This window comes from Ammospiza nelsoni, chromosome 3, assembly GCF_027579445.1.
Source record: "Ammospiza nelsoni isolate bAmmNel1 chromosome 3, bAmmNel1.pri, whole genome shotgun sequence".
Taxonomy (NCBI): domain Eukaryota; kingdom Metazoa; phylum Chordata; class Aves; order Passeriformes; family Passerellidae; genus Ammospiza; species Ammospiza nelsoni.
Window position 1 is genome coordinate 113,147,548 of NC_080635.1, and position 22,631 is coordinate 113,170,178.

General features: G+C 40.3%; 1 protein-coding gene across 1 annotated transcript in view; it reads left to right on the top strand.

The window, feature by feature from the left end:
- KIF13B (kinesin family member 13B) overlaps positions 1–22,631 on the top strand; it is a 123,492-nt gene that overhangs the window by 37,371 nt on the left and 63,490 nt on the right. Inside the window, exons 3-10 of the mRNA XM_059467726.1 lie at positions 10,344–10,359; positions 11,823–11,883; positions 13,536–13,628; positions 14,228–14,408; positions 14,804–14,891; positions 16,175–16,309; positions 18,117–18,229; positions 18,673–18,784. Coding sequence (XP_059323709.1) covers positions 10,344–10,359; positions 11,823–11,883; positions 13,536–13,628; positions 14,228–14,408; positions 14,804–14,891; positions 16,175–16,309; positions 18,117–18,229; positions 18,673–18,784 — 799 coding nt within the window. The remainder of the gene's footprint in view (positions 1–10,343; positions 10,360–11,822; positions 11,884–13,535; positions 13,629–14,227; positions 14,409–14,803; positions 14,892–16,174; positions 16,310–18,116; positions 18,230–18,672; positions 18,785–22,631) is intronic.

Consider the following 22,631-nt stretch of genomic DNA (forward strand, 5'->3'; position numbering starts at 1 on the left):
ACCATACAATGAACTTTTAATTGGCCTGAACTGAATGTAACCCTGCACATGTGTAATGTCCTGAAAAGGACTTTTTAAAAATATCTACAGCCATAAACAGCTTTTGGTCCAGAAACAGTGTTATGGAAAGGTTTAAGTCTCCTTTTGGGGTGCTTGTTTTGTTTGAGGGAGAGGTGTTGAAAGGGATTTCAAACGAGAAGGCATGCTGGGGAGATAAACAGCTCTGGAATAGGAGCAGCACAGGAAGTGAATCCATGGTGTTGCTTGTGGGAAGCTCTTAGAAGTAATTAGGGATAAGAGTGAGGCAGGAGGAAATCTGGTTGGCAGCTGTGGCGCTTCCAGCAGCAGCTCTGACCTTGGCTTGGAGGTGCTTTGAGGCTGCTGGGGGAAGATTTGCTGCCAGAGCTCCTGGGTTTTACCTGAATTCCCTTGGAAAATCTGCTGGCAGCCTGCAGAGTGTAAGTTCTCATCCCATGGCTAAAGGCCCTGCATCCTCCTTCACTTCAGGCACTGCAAAAATGTGATAATAGTCAGTGATAGACCAGAGGACTCATGTTTGCAATTTTTAGAAGCCTAATCTAATCCTGGAGCAGCAGGAGCAGCCTCCCAGAGGTCTTCCTGAGGTGGGAATTGCATCCTCCTTCCAACTTTTCTCTGCCCTGCCCTGGGACAACATGAGGGTTGGCAAAAGCCAGTGATTCTCTGGCCAGGATCCAAGCCCAGGAGATTGTTTGGCAGGAAAGTGCACGGTGGGATTTAGTCTGACACAATTTACTTGGCTGAAAGGGATGGTGCACAGTGCGTGTTTCACCTTGTTCAAGATCTGCTGCCGGAGCATGAAATGATAACTTAATCCCTGATTGCTCCTTACAGCCCTGCAGGCCATAGTCTCTGGAAGAATGTTTGTCAGCCAAAAATGATGTGTAGCTTCACCAAGCCCAGTTTCAGTGCTTTTTCCAGCTAACTCATTTCTGAATTAATTTGGGGCCAGATGGTTTTGCACTCTTGATGTTGTAGCTCCTGCACTTGGTCCCACCAGTCACACTCCTCTGCTAATGCCTGTTCCTGATTCCTATTTTCCCCATCATGAATAAATCAGCAGAAATAATGAACAAACCCTTCAGCAGTTGCCACATTGGTTTTTGGGGTGCCAGGTGTTGGTGCAAGTGTTTAGTGAAAGAATTTTTTGTACACAAGAATAACTCATTGCGACAAGAAGTAAAGAATAAAAGCATATTCAAAATTATCTTCCTCATTAGATTCTTCAGGATTATCTGATTGTCCAAATGAGAGCTTAAAGTTGGAACACAATGGGCATGAAAGAATTGCAATGATTTGAAATAGTTCTGTAGCGTGTTGACTCAAGACTAGTTCACAAAATATTTCTTACACTTAAAAATTATCACAGCCATTTGCTGAGGTGGGAGAGAGAAGAATAGACAAAGCAGATGGGTAAGTTCATCAGGTAGCCAAAAGATGCATTTGGGAAGTTTAAGGTACAGAGGAATGCTACAGTGAATCAGCAACACCTATTAAGAAAGAAATAAATTAATATATTGAAAGAAGAAATAATTCACTAAGAAATAGTGAATCAGCACACTTATTTAGGAAGAAATAATGGGGCTTTTCCCACCAAATAATGAAGGGGTCTCTCTTTCCTTTTCACTCGAAAGATTTTTTATTTTTTTTTTACAGAACAAATTCTTGATGCAGATCTGTTCACTTTAATGCAATTCTAAGTTTAAGCAAATATTTAATTCTGCCTGGAGCACTCTGACATTTTTTTCAGCAGTCTGGAGCCATTAGCAGGGCAGATACAGGACATGGGAGCTGAGCTGTCATGGTGAAGGCTTGCCTGTAATTTTCATAATGTGCTGTATTTTCCCTTTGCTTTTCAGCAAACAGGTCAATTATAGCTTATTTCTCATCCTCATGCTGGGAAGGAAAAACAGCTGATTGCAGTGGTACACTGAGGATGAGGATTGCTTTTCTAGGTCAGCCAGAAGAGAGCTAGGTTCAAAAATGTTACCCTGGAAAACAGTTCTTTCTTGCTTTCTTTGGGATGAAGTTTGTATTTATTTCCTCATGCCAGGTACTCCTGTAATAAGATTTCTGGAGTTAGATGGGATATTGGGAAGAAATTGGAATAGTAGAATTTTAGAATTGTTTAGGTTGGAAAAGAAATTGGAATAATACAAATTGGAATAATAGAAATTGGAATGAATAGAAATTGGATAGAAATTGGAATAATAGAAATTGGATAGAAATTGGAATAATAGAATTTTAGAATTGTTTAGATTGGAAAAGACCTTTAAAATCATGGAGCCCAACCATTAGCCCAGCACTGCCAAGCCCACTATTAAAACATGTGATGCAGCTGGGTGATCTACCAAAGGTGGAAAACCCAGTCTTGGTAGACCTGAGAGAGTTCTAGAAATACACTTTCAAGGATTAAATTCCTTTTAGTTCCAATCTTTTGCTTTCCACAGTGCCCAGGGGATCATTCTGGGATTAATCCTGTGTGTCAGTGACTTGGCTAAAGGTTTTCCTGGATGTGAATGCTGAGTTTGTTGATGCTGTAGAACAAGATTACCATATATTGTATATTTTCCTGTACATGCTGTTCCACCTGCCATCATTTTCCATTTGGGATCTCCTGGAGGAGTTAAAAAGCTGCCACATCCTAAGGAGGCTCTTTCCCTCCCTCACATGGCTACAAAAAGGTAGCTACAGCCCACTTGATTAAAAAATACTGTAATTAACAATGGTAATTGAAAGTTTGGGGACTGGCTGTTCACCAAACATTCTCTAGAGTACAATGGTATCCTGACATCTGAGTATTTACAAACAAAAGGATAAAGTTGTAATCCCCTTGTCATAACACCAGCTTTATGGGATCCATGCACCGCTTGAATGTGGTCAGGACTAAGCAGATTATTGTACCAACAATACAGAAAATTTAGCTCCAAGTACAAAATACCCCAAACCCACAAAGCTGCTGCTCAACCAGAGTTCTTGGTGTTTGGGGCTTTCTTTTTTTTTTTTTTTTTTTTAATTGTTTTGAGTGAACTGGCAAAAATTAGTTTTGTCAGTAGAAACTAAGTAACCGCCAACTACGCCTGGAATGCCTTGGAGCACTGGAGGAATTTTCCAAGGAACAGTGATTACCTTTGTTCCTTTTAGCTACACAAGTTTAGGCTTTGAACTGTGTATGCTCTTTCACCGGTTTTTTTTCCTTTTTAATGTATTTGGGGATTTTGTTTTAAAGAGGCTGTTTATGATTGCAAAAAAATCTTTTGCTCAAATAGGGCAGTGTGTTTTTTTCCCAAAGAATTCAGTAGTGCTGTGGAAATAAAAAATGAGGTTCTGTAAGAAAAATATTAATTGCAGGACATCATCAAAAATTGGAGTTTGGTGGGCCTCAGCATTTTGATACCACTTGGCCTAAATGTAAAAATGGGGTAAAAATATCTATAAATTGTTAAACACTCGTGAAACCCAGTAACCTTAAAGACTTTACAATCTGAAATATTCTGTGAAAATGGATTTCTAAGTATCATAGGATAAGCCTGAAGTGATCAGACTTGATTTAGTTGACTTTTCCTCTCATTGTATATACCTGGCAGCAGCAAAGTGGATTGCAAGTTATATTTGTCTGATATGCAGAAGGAGAGGAAACAGCTTCTCAAAGAATTCTAATTTTTGTTATCTGCTATCATAGTGCTGCCTTTTTGGTTGTGTCTGTGTTAGTAAAATAATTAAATCTATTCTCTATATTTTATTTCACCATTGGCTGGTACTTTTTAATGCCATGAAAGAAATTCTGCAGCTGAAATTTAAACAATAAAACTCGGACCATTGCAGTTCTGGCTCTTAAAAATACTTCATTCTGAGTCCTATATTCATACAGGAAGAAAAATCATAACCAAAACCCACACAAGCTACCAGTTAAAGGATCTGCTTCAGAAAGAACTGGGCTCCCAAACTTCAAACAAATCCGAGATCTTCCTGATACTTTCATATTTTTTTTTGTGCTTCCTTTGCATCTGCTGCAAGGCCTTGAGAGTTTTTAGCTGGAGCTCTACAGTAATTCCACTTACCAGCTTCTCCAGTCTAGGAAGGTCCTGTAGTACAGTGAAGGATAGGGAAGCTTGGACTTCATAAGCCCAATTTGTTCAGAATAAAACACTGGGTTGTTAAATCCCATCTCCTGTTCAGGAAGGTGTCTAATGCTGAGGCAATGAGAGCACTTCCTTTGAAATTCCACTTCTCACACCCAATATTTGCACTCTGAGATATGGCCAGGGGACATAAAATTATAGAAAATCCTGAGCCAGAAGGGACCCACCAGGATTATTAATCTAATTTGTGGCCCTGCATCAACACCCCAACCATCCCACCCTGTGCATCCCTGAGAGAATTGTCCAAACCCTCCTGCAGCTCTGGCAGCCTTGGAGCTGTTCCCATTCCCTGGGGAGCCTGGCAGTGCCCAAAAACCCTCAACACTCAAAAACCTTGATTGAAGGATGAGATTTCTTGAGAAACCCTTCAGTCCATGAAATCCACTATGTTCTAACCCAGTGCTCTTCAAACAGAGCCTCATTTGCTTAGCAAAGCTTGGTGCTGAGGTGTTGGGAATGGGATATTTGATGTTCCTGAGGTGCTCCTGGCTCTGCTGTGTTTGAGTAGGGAAGCTTATGGCAGGTGAGTGAGAAGGAACAAGGGAAAACAGTTTTCCTTCCAGTGGAAAGTATCCAGGGGCACAGGTTTGCAGTGGGATGATCTGTAAGGTCCCTTCCAACCCAAACCATTCCGTGAATCCATAAAACACTGTACAGGAGTGTCTTAGGTTGCAAGATGCGGCTGGGGTGTGTATTCTATTTGCCATCTGTTAGAGGTGGAGCAATTATCTTCTGTTAATTGGGCAGTTTTCTTTATGTCTTCCACAACCTATCCTCCCTCTGGGAAATATCTTCTGTTAATGGGCCAGTGAGAGTCATTGCATGGCTGATAAAGTTCCGTCATCCCACTGGGAGATGCTCCACCCAGAGGGAGGAGCCAAGCATTCCTACCTGGATATAGTCTGAGGTTTGGAAGACCACAGGCAGCTTTTTCCCCCTAGTTTCCCAAAAGAGCAAGTTTCTTTTCCACTAAATTCCCAGAAAAAGACCAGGCTCATCTACACCAGCACTAGACCTTCAGAAGAAAACTCCACCCTTCTACAGGATCGCTGCTCCAACAGAACCACATTTATCGCTCCAAGAAGACTGCAGCCACCATTTAATCAGACTGCTACCAACACCCTGACCAACAAGGTGTCAGGTTGTATTCTGACTCTCTCAGTGTTGTTTTGTATTACTACATTTCTATTTTAATTTTTTTCCCTAATAAAGAACTGTTATTCCTACTCCCATATCTTTACCTAAGACCCTCTTAATTTCAAAATTATAATAATTCAGAGGGAGGGATTTACATTCTCCATTTGAAGGGAAGCTCCTGCCTTCCTGAACAAGCACCAAACTTTTCAAACTGAGACAAGGAGCCAAAAAAATTGTGCTTCAGGGTTTTTCATGGCAGTGCTATTTTGAGCCCTACTTAAGCAAGGAAAAAAGGCAAGGAAAGATTTGAGGGGATGACAAACTCTGCCCAATTCAACTTTAGTTCTTTGATTTCAGGGAGTATTGGTAAATGACGCTGTTCTGCCTGTCAGAACCTAGGATAGTTATTGTACAGCTTCTACCTGCTACAACTTAATAATAAAATCCCAGAATTCCAGAATGACTGCATCCAAAGAGTGAATTACTGTTATACATCATGTCAACTTTATTTTTAACAATACAATTTTCTTAGGCCAGCTGGGAACATAAAGATGTTGTCTTACAGAGTGATCTCTGGGGGAACACTGACACCTTTTCACTTGTAAAACCCCAAGCAGTTTTCCCCCATCAGTTTCTTTTTCTAGTTGCATTTTTAGCTGCTTTCTGGAGTTCATGCTGGATAGTTTCTGCAGAAGGGCATAAAATAGCACTAATTACACTGGAATTTGATATGGTTGTTTTTGCAATGGTTATGGAAGATTGGAAGTGGAAAGCAATAATAATTTCTGGAGAGATTTGATGAGAGTTTCCTGATTCATAGTTGGAATTGTTGCCTCTCTTTTTTTCTTTTTTCTAACCCTCAAATTTGTACTATATTTTTGTTAAAGCTTCTGAAAATGACAAAATGTTATTCCATAAATTCCATAAATCCAGCATAGCTTTGTGCCACTTGGCAGCATCACTCTTATGTACAGTTTGGTTGTTGCAGTTGCTGTTGCCATAGGAAATGTTCTTTTCCAAAAAAATGCAAAGAAGAAAACCCATGCCTGGCATGTCAGCTCCTGTCCTAGAGCTTCTGGAGCTCTTTCCCCTGTTCCCTGCCTTGCCACCTCCCACCTTTCTCCTCCCTTTGCCCCATCTGCCAGTTTCTGATTGAGACAAGAAGGGAGATGTGCTGTGACTGATTTAGAGCATGTGCTGATTTGCCAGCTGGCTGCTGTCTCTGAGCTGGGGGGTCAGCCAGACAGGAGAGATAAGGGCTGAGCTCTGCTCTCCTCTCCCCAGCCAGGGTTCACCTCTGCTCCTTTGCTGGGGTGTTTTCCCCCTCAATATTTGCACAATCTGAAATACACTAAGGTTACTAAACCTTCCTTACCCCCTTTTGAACATGGAAAAACTGGGTGTTACTAAAATGCCACTATTAACTATGGTTGAACGGTTTATTGTGTTTGAATATGTAATTTAATTATTCTGTTAAAAAATGAAGCAGTAGTGGTATTACACATGCACTGATGGTCTCAGCTGGGACCTGCTCTGATTTTATTTATATTTTTACATTGTGCTTGAGATGTGTGGAACCACCAGAATTCTTATAGAAAAGTAAGTGTGTCCTGATCAAGAAGCTGGATCAGGACTTGTTTACACTGTGTAAGAGATAGTTTAAACAGAAATTATTACCCAAGCTCCATGTTTTCATTCACTCTCAAAACAGCAAATATGTTCATGGTATCACCAAATTATTTGGGTTGGAAAAGACCTTAACGATCATCTTGTTGCAATTCTCTGCAGTAAATAAAATACTGTTAAATGTAGGATGTTGTTTTGGAGTAATCTTCCTCCTTTTTAATTTTAGAATTAAATTAGATGCATTAGATTCCCTCTACTTCTATTTGACATTGAACTGAGAAGAGATAAGAGAAGGGAGTAGGCAAATTCCTGTCAGACTGGATACAAGTGAAAACAAGTAGCTGGAAGCATCTCAGTGACATCCTTCAGTGGCTGAAAGATAAAGTTTTCCCTCCCTGCCTCGGATGCTCCTGCTGTATCTGAGATAGATGGGAATTTTTGGCTGTTGGCCGAGGAGCTGCCTGCACCTCAAATGGCAGCATCTTTGGGGATGGAGAGGGACCTGGGACAAGGGATGGAGGGACGGTGCACAGGGAATGGCTTCCCACTGCCCTCTGGCAGGGATAGATGGGAATTTGGGAAGGAATTGTTCCCTGTGAGGGTGGGGAGGCCCTGGCACAGGGTGCCCAGAGAAGCTGTGGCTGCTTCATCCCTGGAAGCTTCTCTGTGCCAGGGCCTCCCCACCCTCATGAGGAACAATTCCTTCCAGATATCTAACCTAAATTTCCCCTCTCCCAGTTTGAACCCCTTCTCCCTTGTCCTGTCACTCCAGTTCCTGATGAGCAGTCCCTCTCCAGCTTCCCTGTCACCCTTCCAAGGTGCTGTGAGGTCTCCACACAACCTTTTCCAGGCTGAGCAGCCTGAAATTTCCCAGCCTGTCTCCTTAGGGAAGGTTCTCCAGTCCTCTTATCAACCTCATGGCCTCCTCTGGACTTGCTCCACCAGTTTTGTGTCCTTTCCATGCTGGGGACACCAGAACTGTGTGCAGCATTCCAGGTGGGTTTGACAAGAGGGGGAAAGTCACCTCCCTATTCTTGGCACACAAGGTTCCTGTCATGTTTTGTTGTAGGAGATCTTTCCCTGCTGTGTGGGTGGTGCTGTTCTTGGTGTTTACCTTCTCCTCACCTCTGGGATGGACAGGAGCACTTGGGTGTGAACACCCAGTGTGTCCTTGCAGCCACCCATGCTGCTGTGGGTGCTCTATTTCCCCATCTATTCCAATTCCCAAGGGATTTTGCATCAGGCTGAAAATCTTTTCATGGGTTTCTGGACCCAGCATGCAGCTGCAGCACTAATGGGCTCATATGTTCACAGCACAGTGATGCAGGCTGCACCCTTAATGCTTTCCTTGGGGAAACATTTGTCCCATTTATTCTCTTTGTGGTCAGAAGTACATGACACAAGCTGCAGCTCTGTGTAGCTGTGCTCTGTCCCAAATGCTGCACTCTGGGTTTTATGGAGATTCTGTTCCCTCAAGTTTGGATTAAGCAAGACCCAAGACCTGGGTTTGTGTGTTTGTGCAGCCCTTCAGAAAATGAGATACTTAGCTCAGACTAAAGGTCTTAAGTTAAGCTTGATGATACATAGCCCTGTGTAATCCATAATCTTAAAATTGTATCTGTGATAGAGTTTCTTAGATTATATCCTTACAGCTGCTTTAACCCAAATACTCAATAATATGCCCTATATTGAGGGCTGGGCAGATCAGCTGGGTTGTTGCAATATAATCCTGCCTTGGTATTGGGCTGGGGAATGTGAGCAGGGCTGTGTCACATCTCTGAGTGCTAAACTCAGACTCTGAATCCAGGCTTGCTGCTCCCTTTGTTTTACAAGGAGATTTTTGTAGGAATAGTAATTAACCTGTCCTGTAAGCAGAACTCCCCTAAAGGCAATTTCCAGTGAAGTCCTGCAGCAAAGTGCTCCATGAGCATTTCAGAGCACAAAAAGCCATGGAAATGCTCCTTTGTCTCTCTGAGGGGATCCAGAGGGGCTCTCTGGAGTCTCCTGTATCTGGATGGAAGCCCCACTGAAGGAGATTCCCTCAATAAAATCCACCCAGGAGCAACATCCTAGAGCCCACACCAATCTGGCTGCCAGGACCTTGGGAGAGACTTTATTTCAACTAAGCCAGGTGGCAGAGGAAAAGGGGTCGTGTTGTCATTGCTGGCTTGGATGACCCCATGACACAGAGTGACCTTGACTTCAGTAATCATCCTGCTCTCCCAAGTGCCCGTTGTTCCTGTTCTGTCAAACAGATACAGCAGATCCAGGCATGAGCAAAAAGGGGTGATGGATTTGTGTAATAAATAGTTGGTTTTGAGAGACAATGCTCAGAAATTTGAGAGAAAATGCTCAGACCTCGACTTCAATAATCATCCTGCTCTCCCAAGTGCCCGTTATTCCTGTTCTGTCCAAGAGATACAGCAGATCCAGGCATGGGCAAAAAGGGTGATGGATTTGTGTAATAAATAATTGGTTTTGAGAGACAATGCTCAGAAATTACTATTTTTAAACTTGCTTCTCCAGCCTTGTGAGCAGCAGGAGCTCTGAGGGTAATCCTGTATGGCTCCCATGTCTTTCTCCTGCTCTGTTCAAAAGAAATCAGTGTTGCTTGTCACAAGACTTTACTCGTTGCTGATGTCAAGAGTTTCCTAATGCCATTTGGAAGGTCCAGGACAAGGGGAATATCAGTGGTTTGTTGTGTGTTTACTGCTTTTCTCCAGCCTCTGATATGGGGAGGCTGCAGTCATCCACTGGGGCCGTGCTGGTATTTTAAAGGTCACTCCAGTAATTTTGTGCTTGCTTAAAAACAAACAAACAAAAACCCCCAAACTTTTAAATTCTGCACATAACAGAGTAGAAGAATTGCTGTTCTCTGCTCATTCTTTTGAGGAAGCAAATGTTTGCTCTGCTGTCCCAGCAACCAGAGAGAGCTGGGTTGGGCAAGCCCAGGGGCTGGGCTCTGAAATTTCCTCTTGAATAACACTCCTGAAGGTCTTGTTCAAGTGGTTTGGGAAATTTTTATGTTACTTGGGTACTTTGTTTTTAAGAGGTAGTGACACCCAGAGAGAGGGAGAGGTGTCACAAGAAAAATAAACCCGTGAGAGAATGAGAAAGACATGCAGCATGAGGAAAACCAGTGGCTTTGAATTTTAAATCAACTCTGAGCAGCATTTCAAATCATGCCCCTGAAAGGGTTTCTAAAATGACTTAGGGTCTGTAAGCAAGGAGAGATCTGAGGAGAGAAATGAAGTTTTAATGTAGCATTCCATTTATTAATGATAGCACAATTAAGCTGAAATCACTTCAACTAACAATCCTTGTTTTTCTTTTGTCTTTTTTTTTTCTTCCCCTGACCTTGTACCAAATCCTTTCCACTCCTGATGCATTGGGGAACAGCAGAACTCACCCAAAGGTAAGGGCTTTTTATCAGTGTGTGGGAGTTGTCCTATCACTTGCTCACTCTTGGGTTATCCAAATATTAAAAGCATTTTGCAGAGCTCTGTTGCTGCTCAGCTGCTGAGTAAGAAACTCGAAGCATCTCCTTGCTGCAGAAATGCTCTGTGCAGCCCGTGCCAAGAAATGAGTCAGAGGAATAAATGAGAACATCCACACTCAGCACTGCAGGCTCTGAATGGAGGATATTTGTTCTTTGTGGGCTTTTTAAAAAGCATTTTCTGGTATTTGTGATAAAGCAAACTCATTTTGTTTTTATGGTCCCGTGACTTTGTGCTTGTTCTGAAGACTCTGCCCTGGCAGATCAGGGTTCAGCTCCATGGATGTGCTCATACAGCCAGTGGTGTTTTATTAAATGTTCTGAAGCCTCGGGATGCTTCAATAATATGTTTAGCTGTAAAATGAATTCAAAGTAAAAAAAAAAAAAGGCACCATAATTTTTCATACACAAGCTGTTGTTTCCTCAGTTAGAGGATATAAAATAACTACTTTATCTCTTGATGCTGGTACTGGGGGGGAAACAATGTATTTTTGAAGATAAATTATTTAAATTTCAAGGATTTTGCTATGTTAAGCATTTTCATAAATGTTGGTAGTCAGCAGGACATCCAAAGGGGAAAGAGCAGCTTCCATTAAGCTTAGAGGGGAAATCCACAGCCTGAGAGCCCCACATTGCACTTCCCTTTTCCTACATCCTGCAGAATAAATTTTGTGAATGTAGGTCAGACATTACCCTAATTAATATTTCTCCTTGCAGATACATACCCGGGGAGCTGTTTTTGCAAACATCTGTCCCAAAATACACATTGTATTATTTCAGGTCATCTTTCAGGACGAAAGGTGCCTGTGGACCTTTCCATGGATTTATGGCAAAATTGAAATTTTTCTATTAAAAATATTATAGTGTTGCTCTTGTCATGATAAAACTGATTTGCTTTCTATTATTCTTTGCAAATATTAGACTTTGATGACTGCTTTGGTTTGTCATGGAATGTAAATAAATACATACTCCTCTTGTATGGAAAGAGCTTGCTACCCTAAGGCTTGTTTTTAATTTATGCAGACAAGAGGCACGGGGAGATGGGAGGCAGAAAGAGCTAGAGGACATCTGTCAGTTTGGAAAAGAGAAACTCTGGTGAAAGATGCATTGCAAGGATAGGTTTGGAGGGAGAAATTGAGAGGTCCTTGACATCCACTGGGTTGGCACATGGAGAGTGGGGAGTAGGGCTGGCACAGAAAGGAGCACATAGAAACAAGGAACAAATAAAAGCATGCAGGAAAATGAAGTGTTTGTTAGGCTTCAAACTCCTAGAAAATGAGGAATTTAGTGGGAATGTGAGTTTTGTTCAGGATGTCAGAATGTGAATAACGTGTTGGATTTGGCTGTAGCTGTTCTGAGGTGTCCTGGTTGTTTCCCTGCAGGTGTTTGCCTATGATCACTGCTTTTGGTCCATGGATGAATCTGTCAAAGAAAAATATGCAGGTAATAATATTTACTGTGGCTTGGCTGTCTCCAAGTGGGAATGATCTGATTAAAATACAGTCCTTGCTGCAGGGCACAGGCCATATGGCACAAAGTGCTGTCCTTTCTATGACTGGCTGCTGTCAAAAAAGGGAAAATCTTCAATCATTCCAGTTCCTTTTCTCTAAAGATGACAACAGCAATGGGCAGTGCCACCCCTTTGCAGTGCAGAGAGTGGAGAAACCGAGCACAATGATGCTTTACTCCTGTTTACAGCTTTATTTAAAATACTGCTCCGACTCCATCATTTTAAATGCATCAAACCCAATTTTTATTTTGAGGAGCACTGTTATGTGTAATTTCATGTTTTTCAGTGCTGATGGGAGTTTGGCATCATAGTAAAACCTAATAAAGGAATCTTAATAAAAGGCTAATTTCATTTAACTTCATCTGAATTCAGATGCTTTAAGTGAGAGTGTGTAATGTATTCATTAAAAGTTTTCATAAATGTTTCCTATGTATTATTAGAATGTATTTTGGCATATAGTTATGGTAAAGTATGAACTGCATTTGGACTTATCACTCCTATAATTTATTCCTTTCATAGTTGTTATCCTTTAAAATTTGGGATCAATTGAACTTAATATTTATTTCATAAAAATCATAAGAAAAAACAAAGACACATACACTTCTTAATTTTAATTTCTTTAACAAATGAATAATAGCTTATCAAGGCTCTAAGAAAAATGTGACACTTTCAGCCATACAAATTACATAGGAATATTACATATTTTGTTTCTCAAACTAAAGGTGGTGCCTATATAACTGATATTTTGGTCTGTTGTGCAGTGGAAGTGTTACCCCAGCTGAGCCTGGCACAGCTCTTGGTGCTTTTGATGGAGAATTTAGCATGGATTTGCCTGTAAAGATAAGAACTTAAAGAGGGAAAGGAAGAGCTTAAAGGAACATTATTTGAGAGGACTTTTCAGTCCATAAATTTCTGTCATGCCTTGTTCAGACTTGAGTTTTTTGGGTTATAAAATTAATTCTGAAAATAGATTTTGTTCAAGAAGTTACTACCCAGATATTTTAAGCTTTCTTTCCTCTGCTTGGAAAATTATCCAAAAAGCTCAAAGTTCAATTACAAAAGAAATGTTACACCTTCTTTTTGCCAGTGCAAAGTATCCTGTGAATATCCATATCTTCCACATACTTGTGATTCCTTCTCTGCAAAAATCTCCTTGTGGTATTATCCAATATCTTACACAGTAAAATTTTCCAGTGCTCTGTTGATTCCCTTGGATTAAAATCAACTGAGTGTCATTAAAATGTACAGAGTATATTTTGAGGAGGTGTCATTCCCCAGCAGATTAAATTCTACAGTTGGTCACAGATTCTCTGCTGATAAAACTTCTGAGTGTGAACCTTTATAGGATATTTGCTTTAATCACATCCAGGTATATCCATGGTAATCCCAGCCCCTAATTTTGACAGCAACATAAATCTGCAGCACATCATCTGCTTCTTTCCAGGGAGCAAACACTGGATGTGATTTAGGCAGCAACAGCAGGAAAACCCTCACAGCTTCCATCTAATCCAAAAGAAAAATCCAAATCAAGGGACAAAAAGCTCTTGCTGTGTTACAGTGTTGGCTTGTGTGTTCTGTTTTCTAGGTCAAGATGTTGTTTTCAAGTGCCTTGGAGAGAATATTCTTCAGAATGCCTTTGAAGGCTACAACGCTTGTATCTTTGCCTATGGGCAAACAGGTGAGTCCCAGAGTCAGGGAGAAATGTTCCCTCCAAAGGTGTTGTGTTCTGGTTCTTTCCACGGCTCTTGTGACATTGTTGGAGGAGAAATACCTTCTGATGTAGATAAGAAATGTTTTCTTCTTTTTTAACATCAGATATGAGGTGGGCAGGACGAGAAGTAAGTTTTTGTTGCTGCTGGCTACCCTTGTTTCTCACACTTCACATGATAATCTTTGGCGTGACCATGATCATCCTTGAGCTCAGAGCATTGCTCAGATTTTCTGCCTCTGTGCTTAAAATAATCTTCAATTGTCATTTTAATTTAATATTTATAGAGTAATATGAAGGTTTTTCTCATTAGTGACTTGTCATCTGCAGCAAGGCTGTATCTATCTAAAAGTTCTCCAGTACTCTGAACCAAATTTCTTGTTTTCCTTTTCCCTTTAATTAAAATACTCTTTAGCTCAGTGGTGTTTGTGTTACTTTAAGGCAGAAAATGGAGCAAATACCTTCTACTAACATGCAGATTTTTAAAAAATTTCTTTTATTTCTTATCAATATTCTGCACAGCAGAAGCCTTTTTTGCATGTTCTCTAATCACAGCTTCCCTCACACAGGTTCTGGAAAATCCTACACCATGATGGGTACTGCTGATCAGCCTGGATTAATCCCTAGACTTTGCAGTGGACTCTTTGAAAGAGCACAGAAAGAAGAAAATGAAGAGCAGAGTTTCAAAGTGGAAGTATCCTACATGGAGATTTACAATGAGAAAGTCAGAGATCTCCTTGACCCCAAAGGGTGAGGAATTTGTGTGTGAATGGCACTGTAGAACTTGTCCTACACTCTTCCTTTACATAACCAGTTTGCCTTAATGGATCCCATCTAAAACATTTGCCTAGGATGGCTTTTGCTGCTTCCTGATCTCAGCATCTCCTCATTATAAATCAAAATAAAGTAGCAAGACTAAAAGCCTGGAGTAAATGTACCTTTTGTGAAGTGACAGCACTGTCTGTGTCAGCTTTTTATGTGTTATAAAGCTTTTTTTGTGTTTGCATTCTGGCCCTTGCTCTGTGCTTCAGTGGGTATTTGTGAGACCATCCTGTTTGAGATGTGTCAGTGAGAAATGGACTTTGTGTAAATGTTGTCTTAAGTCAGTCATGTGCTTATAAATCCCTTTTTTTTCCCCCAACCAGAAGCCGTCAGTCATTAAAGGTTAGAGAACACAGTGTTTATGGCCCTTACGTAGATGGCCTATCCAAACTAGCTGTTGCTAGCTACAAGGTAAGGATCAACTTTATGAAAGGCTTATCTTCACATCCTAAACACCAGGTGCTGTCCCTTAAGCTGGACAGAACTACTAAAATGCTCCTTATCAGTAATCTTAGAGCAAGAGAGCTGCAGATTGTTGTGATGTGATCCCTGGGGAGAGCAGGGCTGAGAGCAGAAACTCCCTTCATCTTGGGCTGCTCAGTAATTCTGGAAGTAATTCAGCTGCTGAATGGAACAGATTTCCTCTCAGCATTAAGATGAGTGCAGACTGTCATGAGAAAGTGTTCTGTGATTAATTACAGACCCAGGATTAAGCAGAGACAGGCTCTCAGTGCCCCACTGTGTCACTTTTTGCCTGCCATGCTCTACTCTGTAATTTCCCTTCCCAGTAGCACACGCTGGAATTATGAACTAATGATTGTTTACCCAGCAATTACTTGAGAGCATCACATGAAACTGGCTTGCAGGACAGTAAATGTTTATGTGTACATTCACAAAATGCCCTGTTTTTTGAGGAGCTTTAACTGGTGAAAATGAATAAATATGGGATGGAATCTGTCAGCTTAAGCAAAACATGAAAACAGTGCAATTGCAGTTTCTCCAGGTGTTCATCCAGCTCTCCGTGGTGGTTTCTGCTCAGACAGGACACATTTCATGCTTTTCCTTTCCATGTTGCCCAGCAGCTTTTTGTAATCCAGAATTTGGAGTCAGTGGTCTGTGGTGGTCCTTTGTTTGACTGTTTATTTGAGTTGTTTTAGCATCACCCAGCTAGAGATGCAGAAATAGAGGTTTAGCCCAAGACCCCAAGGTTTTAACTATTTTACACAATTGCTGTGAAACCCCAAAGCAGGGGAGCTGCACCTTTCTCAAGCATCACAACAGATGAAAGAACATAATAAACTCTTAAAATTTGGAGGAATGTAATGTTCTGTTCAGCATGGTTCTGTTTTATAAACCTCTGAGCCTTTTGTCAGTATTCCAGATTCTCAGACCATGACAGCCTGAGACTAAAATGTGACAGGGTTCAAACACAAATTGCTGTTCCTCACTTCTTCCTCTGCTTTTGAGTGTTGCTGTGTGCAGCCAGGTGCATTATTTTTGTTGATAATTTAATATCTAGGTTGAGGAGTGGGTGAAGTCATGACACTGGAGTTTTTTTCATCACGTATTTCTAATTAAACAAATGGGAGGCTTAGCAAGAAAATGCTGTATTTGACCAAGATGAGGTGATTTTTGGAGGTAATTGAAAAGGATGTCAATGCAGATATACTCATGGCTGTGAAAATTGTATTTAGGACATCGAGTCCTTGATGTCTGAGGGCAACAAATCTCGGACAGTGGCTGCCACCAACATGAACGAGGAGAGCAGTCGGTCCCACGCAGTCTTCAAGATCATCCTCACCCACACCCTCTATGATGTGCAGTCAGGGGTAAGAAAATCCAGCTGCAAGCTCCAAATGTCAGCCTGGAATGTGTCTCTTGCTTTAATGTATTTCACAGGAAAAGAAGCACCTCTTTGGAAGCATCAGTTTGTAGTACAGGCTAAACATAAAATAGGTGAAAAATAGAAATACACCTGAGTGTACATTTGGTGATCCAAATGGATCTCCTAATGTACACTTGTGGTTATTTAATGCAGATTGAATAATCTCGTGGTTATTTAATGCAAATTGATATAAATTACCAGCTTGCTAAAGTAATGCAAATTTGTTTAAATTATCAACTTCCTAAATTGAAAAAAATACTAATTTTCAATATTTTACATTCTATGCCACGAATGCTTTTATGTGTAAATATTCAATATTGAAAAAGCATTTAAAGCTGCAAATATTTTAATTTTATGTTGCCTTATACATAAATATGCCTTGGAGAGGTGCATGAAATACATTATGTCAATATTATTTAATCCCTCACAGAAAATGATGATAAACTGGAATTAAAAGAAGTATCTTTAAACTTCATTGATAAATTCTGTGCTTGGATAATTCTTTAATGTTTTCAAAGCCTTGGAGAAATTTTGTGTCCACAGAGCAAATCTGAGCCTAAATATTGGAAAGCATAATGAGAATTTGGACTTTCTTTCATCCTGTTTTCTCAATTTCCACCAGTCTTCTTATCCACACAATTTTCCTCATTCTTTATTTGGATTTTTTCCCCATTGCACTTCAAATCAGCATCATACTGTGGTGATTTTTTTTTTATTATTTTTCCATATTTTGTCATTCCATTTTATTTTTCCATATTTTGTCATTCCAGTTTTGCTATGGCTCTTTGTACAGCTTTTCATACCTGGTTTTTGTGTGGTCCTGCTCAGCCTGGATGCAGAGTGGTTGTCACTGTCCATGTTCTCTGCACCTTCCAGTGACCCCTGTGTGAACTTCTGCAACAGATTTCCCTGTTCTCCCATCTGCCGCTCCTTTCAGTCCTGGAAGTGGCACATTCTATGGTCACATCGTGTTTTGATAGGTTTAGGGTGTAATTTTTGAGAGCTTATTGATTTTAATTATTCCATTTATTTATGTGGATGCAGCACTTTGTGTTTGGGATCCTGGGATGCTGAAGGTGCAGATGCTGCAGAAGAACATGATGTGAGCAAGCTGTTCCCAAAGACAGTTGGCTTTTCAATTTCAGATTGTTTTAGGGAGTTCATGGAGTGTTTCAGAATGTCATTTTGGGTCAAATGAGGTGAAAGGATTTGTAACAAAATGTTCGTTACAGGTTTAAATACTCACATAGCTGGGATTGTGTTCCAGGAGGCTGATGAGGATAAAGGAGACTTTGCAATTGTGATAGTTTATGTAAATTATAACATGCTTCTTGTCAGGCTCATTACTGTTCACTGAAAACCAGAAGAAACTCTGGTATAAAATCTGAGGATTTTAGGAGACTGTTTTCAAGACTGGATTGTGAACCTCATGTCTCTGCTTGTGACTCCCTTGGCATAAGTCTGAATTTTTCATGGTTCAGCACTTCATTAGTGTGCTCTCCTCTGGACATTTCTGAGATATTTGAAAATAACAGAATACCTGGTTTCACAATATCCATGACTTCCCTGTTGTTTCTGAGACAGCAAGTAGTGACTTAGCACAGAACACTGTTCAAATCCAGCCATTCTCAAAGGGGGTGGAACAAGAGTTTACACCAAAAATGAAGTTTGATTGCAGTTGTAAAATACATCAAACAGTGTAACTTGATTTAAGTGACCTAACAGGGGCTGTTCTCTGGTTCCTTCCCCAGACATCAGGTGAGAAGGTGGGCAAGCTCAGCCTGGTGGACTTGGCAGGTAGTGAAAGGGCAACTAAAACTGGTGCTGCAGGAGACAGGCTGAAAGAAGGAAGCAACATTAACAAGTAAGACTTTGAAATTGTTTGTTTTCCTTTTTTCATCACCATTTCCTGCTAAATACAGCCTGTTTGTAAAACAGTCTGAAGCTCCTGTAGTCAATTTTCTCCTTTTCTTCTCTGTACGAAGCTCCTGTAGTCAATTTTTCTCCTTCTCTCTATTTCTCCTTCTGACATGCAGTACTCTTAGATATGGGAATAAGATTTCCATCTTTTAAAAGAATATTTGTGTTCCTGCAACTGCCATGAATTTCATTGTGAAGACCTGATTATTAAGACTGAAAACATACTGAAAAAAATAAGAGTGGAGCTTTTGTGAAGAAAGAATGATCAAAATTAAATGAGGAATATTTTCCTCAGAGCATGTTTTCAGAGAGGAAGTCACTGTCTAAATATGCATTTGACTTATGAATATTTACCCTTGTTAATGACTATTTGTGTTCTCTGGGCAGATCCCTCACAACTCTGGGGCTGGTTATTTCTGCCCTGGCAGATCAGGCTGCTGGCAAGAACAAGAACAAATTTGTTCCATATCGTGATTCTGTGCTCACTTGGTTACTTAAAGTAAGTAAGGATTTTTTTTAAAATCTTTTTTAAAGTTAAATAAAAGAGAGGAAAAGGGAGAAGAGTGTTATTGAATGAAATCAAAATTGTGTGCTTTTTGCCTCATTTTCTGGGTTTGATGTTAACCATAATTGTCTTTGGCAAATGAGCTGGATGTAAGCCATTAGTATCTCTGCAGACTAAATATGTGTCTTCTGCTGACCTGCAATGGCCTAAGAAGTAAGGAACTTCAAAAATAAAATTAAAAGCAGTGTATATTTTATGGGTCAGTGTAAGTACAGCTTCACGCACAACCTTGGGGCTAATTTAATTTGGGTTAGTTCTGCATACAGCTGATTTTACATCCTGGTATGCTTAGCTCTGAAGATGTTGATTAAGGCAATTACCTTTTTCTAATTGTCTAATTTAATTGTTAAGATATTTTACTTTGGTCAGCAGAGTATAATTGCAGAGCATTATCCCAGTTACAGTCTGAGGAACAGGTCAGGAGACTTCTGAGATGCTGTTCATGTGAAATGAGCAGTAAAATAATTTTCTGAACTGTGCAGGGCTCTTATTTGGTGGGTTTTTTGGGGGGAAAAAGGAGTGTTTCATGATGGCGCTTGGATGAACCTGTGTACAGTCTAAATGAAGAAACCCAAATTGTTAAATATGAGATCTGTATAAGTCAAATTTCTTTTTTTTTCCTTGTGCTCTATTTAGTTATAATCCAGGAGCAATTGAGATACTTATTGGTAGAAAGAAATAATTTGAGAAGAAACTGATTTGTGGCATCACCAGCCTTTCTTTGTCCTCTTACTTTTTGTGGGTGCTCTGGCTATACTTTGTTGTCTTAGCTTCCCCACCCTTTCTTAGCAGTGTTTTTAAGTGGTGTTTAAATTTCATGTCCCTGGGATTTACCTGCACATGTGGAAAGAAAAAGACAAAGTGATTTGTAGTTTGTACTGAATTGTGGAGATCAAAAAAAACCAACGTATTTTTCCTTGCAGAGATTTGAAAACAAAGTTGAATTTAATGCTTAAATAAAACAAAATCCCTACTCCTGTAACCTCTTGACACACAAACCTTCATTTTTCTCAGTGCTGCCTTTTGATGGACCTTTTAGCATGGCTTGTGAAGTTATTTATCCCTAACAGATCTGGACATCAAATAACCACGTAAAAATCTTAATGGCACAACACAAACAGTGTCTGAATAAAACAAGTTCTCACAGCACAGTGTTCTTGCACTGAGGCTTTTTCAGTGTTTAAATACTTTTTTGCCTCTCTATACTTACACTGAGTTTTTACTCTCATTTAGGAGAAACTTTTTTTTTTTTTGGCTCTCTGCAATTTGCCAACAAAGCCACTGCACAGCTTCACTTTGCCCTGGTGTGCTCTGGGTTCCTGATGTGGCTGCAGCAGGGTGGAAACCTCCCTGATGAATTTCCAGCCTTGTTGGAATTAGTTCTGCTGCTCCATTTCTAAACAAATCCAGGGAGCAGACTGCAATAACTGTTCAGCACCTGTCTGAGGCATTGTGGCCACGGTGCCGCCGGCCGGACGTGGCGCAGGAACGGGAGCTCACTTTTGTTCTGCCTCCTTTCAGGCAAACCCTCTTTGTGTCCAACATCAAGGCTTGGGGGCTTTTGGGGTTTTTTAACAAACAAGCTCTCATTGAAGCTTTGTTTTGAAAGGGGGAACATTTAAATTTTTTTCCCTTTTTTTAAATTAGAGATCAAAGGAGGGGTTTATTCGTTTAAAGGGGCCTGTTTGGAGAAGCCATGAGATGGTGGGCTGTTGAATTGCAGTCAAGAGATGAGAGTCTAGTCTCCATGTTTCAGAAGGCTGATTTTTTATTTCATGATGTATATTATATTAAAAGAAAATTATATATTAAAACTATACTAAAAGAATAGAAGAAAATATTTCATCAGAAAGCTAGCAAGGAATAGAAAGGAATGATAATAAAGTCTTGTGACTGACCAGATAGTCTGAGACAGCTGGACTGTGATTGGCCATTAATTAAAAACAACCACATGAGACCAATCAAAGATGCACCTGTTGCATTCCACAGCAGCAGATAATCATTGTTTACATTTCATTTCTGAGGCCTCTCAGCTTCTCAGGAGAAAAATCCTGGCAAAGGGATTTTTCATAAAATATCTCTGTGACAGTGGGCTGAGCTTCCTGCCTGGCTTTCAACTTGTAATTATGATACCAAAGCAGACTCCATGTGTTCTAACTGCAGGAATATCTCTCATACAGTGTCTCTCCACAAGTCTGAGAAATCAGTTCGGGAGACCTCAAGATCTGACACTTGTTGCTTAATTTTGTTGAGGATTTCAGACAAAAGTGCCAGGTGAAAAATATCATTGCTTGAGCAGTGGCATCAGGTTATATGCAGGGAGCAAAATAGCTTTGTCAGTTCTGGAACTTATGGTTTTGATCAAGTTGTATTGGCACAAACATCTTGTTTTCCTGTGTTAATCAGAAGCCTGACGGCTGCTATTAAAAATACAATTTCTGAGCTCCACATTTTGAATTGTTTTCACAGTAATCTTGCTGCTAGAGGAGAAAAAGCTAGTTAATTCTTAGAAATAACTTCTTTATTTATATTCTGACCCTCTAACACTTGCAAGCCCAGTCTTGCTAGGCTGGTTACAGACTCTTTTCACTAATGAGAGGCTGATTTGCTATTTTTTCACCTTTCTTGCTTATCATTAAAGAAACCAGTGAAATCAGCACATGGGGTTTATACATAAAACTTTATCAGACAGTCTGGCGTTGGACTTGAATTGCTGCAAGAGGGACTTTGCCCAGTTTATAATGGGTGTATTGTGGGTTCTGCTGTATCACTGTTACAGCGTTCTCAGCTGCCTCTACAGCAGAGCTGCAATTCAGATAATGAATTCATCCTATTTTGGAGCTGATTAGTGCAGTGAGGGACATTCCCAAAGTGCAAACAGTTAAGGATGGATTTGGATGGGGAGTACCTGGCCAGCTCCCTACCTAACTCCAGCTTTTTATGCAGAACAGGGATTGCAGTTGCAGGGTGTCATTCCTAATTTTTGGCCAGGAAGTCCCGTGGAATGATTCATTAGTGCTCCTGTTAGTCTTAAAGTTTTCAGTTAAAAAACCATTTTTTTGGTACAGAGGGGACCCTCCCAAGCCATGGATTAATTTAGAATAAACACTGGCTAATCCTTGGTTGAGTAAAGTCACGGTGAGATCAGTCAGCAAGCTGTTCCTTTTTTACTGATTTCTGTATAAATACACTTACCTGCCTGTGCTGACTGTGTTGAACACTATAAATATACAGAGATTTATGTTTCATATGAGTTCCATGCCCTTTTGCATGACCAGAGACAGCCAAGTGCTGCCAACAGCCTGACTCCTGTCAAACTGGTTTAGGCATCACGCAGCCAAAAGGAGAGTCTTGGGGAAATACTTACAGGGGCATTTTAATGATTGCTGGGGAAAGCTCCACGTGTGTTTTGGAACTTAAATGGTTTGACAAGCAGCTAATGCAGTCAGATTGTTCTAATGGCAATGCCTGACCTACTTCTCATGGGTTATTGAAGATGAAAATTAAGAGCATGGTTTGTCTCAGAAAAGGATATTGGGTTAAAAACAAATAAACAAACAAACAAAAACCCACCCCAAAATTCCAGGCAAACCAAAGAAACCAAACTGCCAAACAGAAAAAAAAAACCTGCTGCACAATTTACACTAGAATATTTTATCTTCGTGTATCTATATTTGGCTGAAATTGTAACCATAATCTTGTGGTCAATAAAAAGATTGAATCCTTCCTTCCTTGCTTCCTTCTTTGTTTCATGCCTTTCTTCTCTCTCAACCAAATTCCA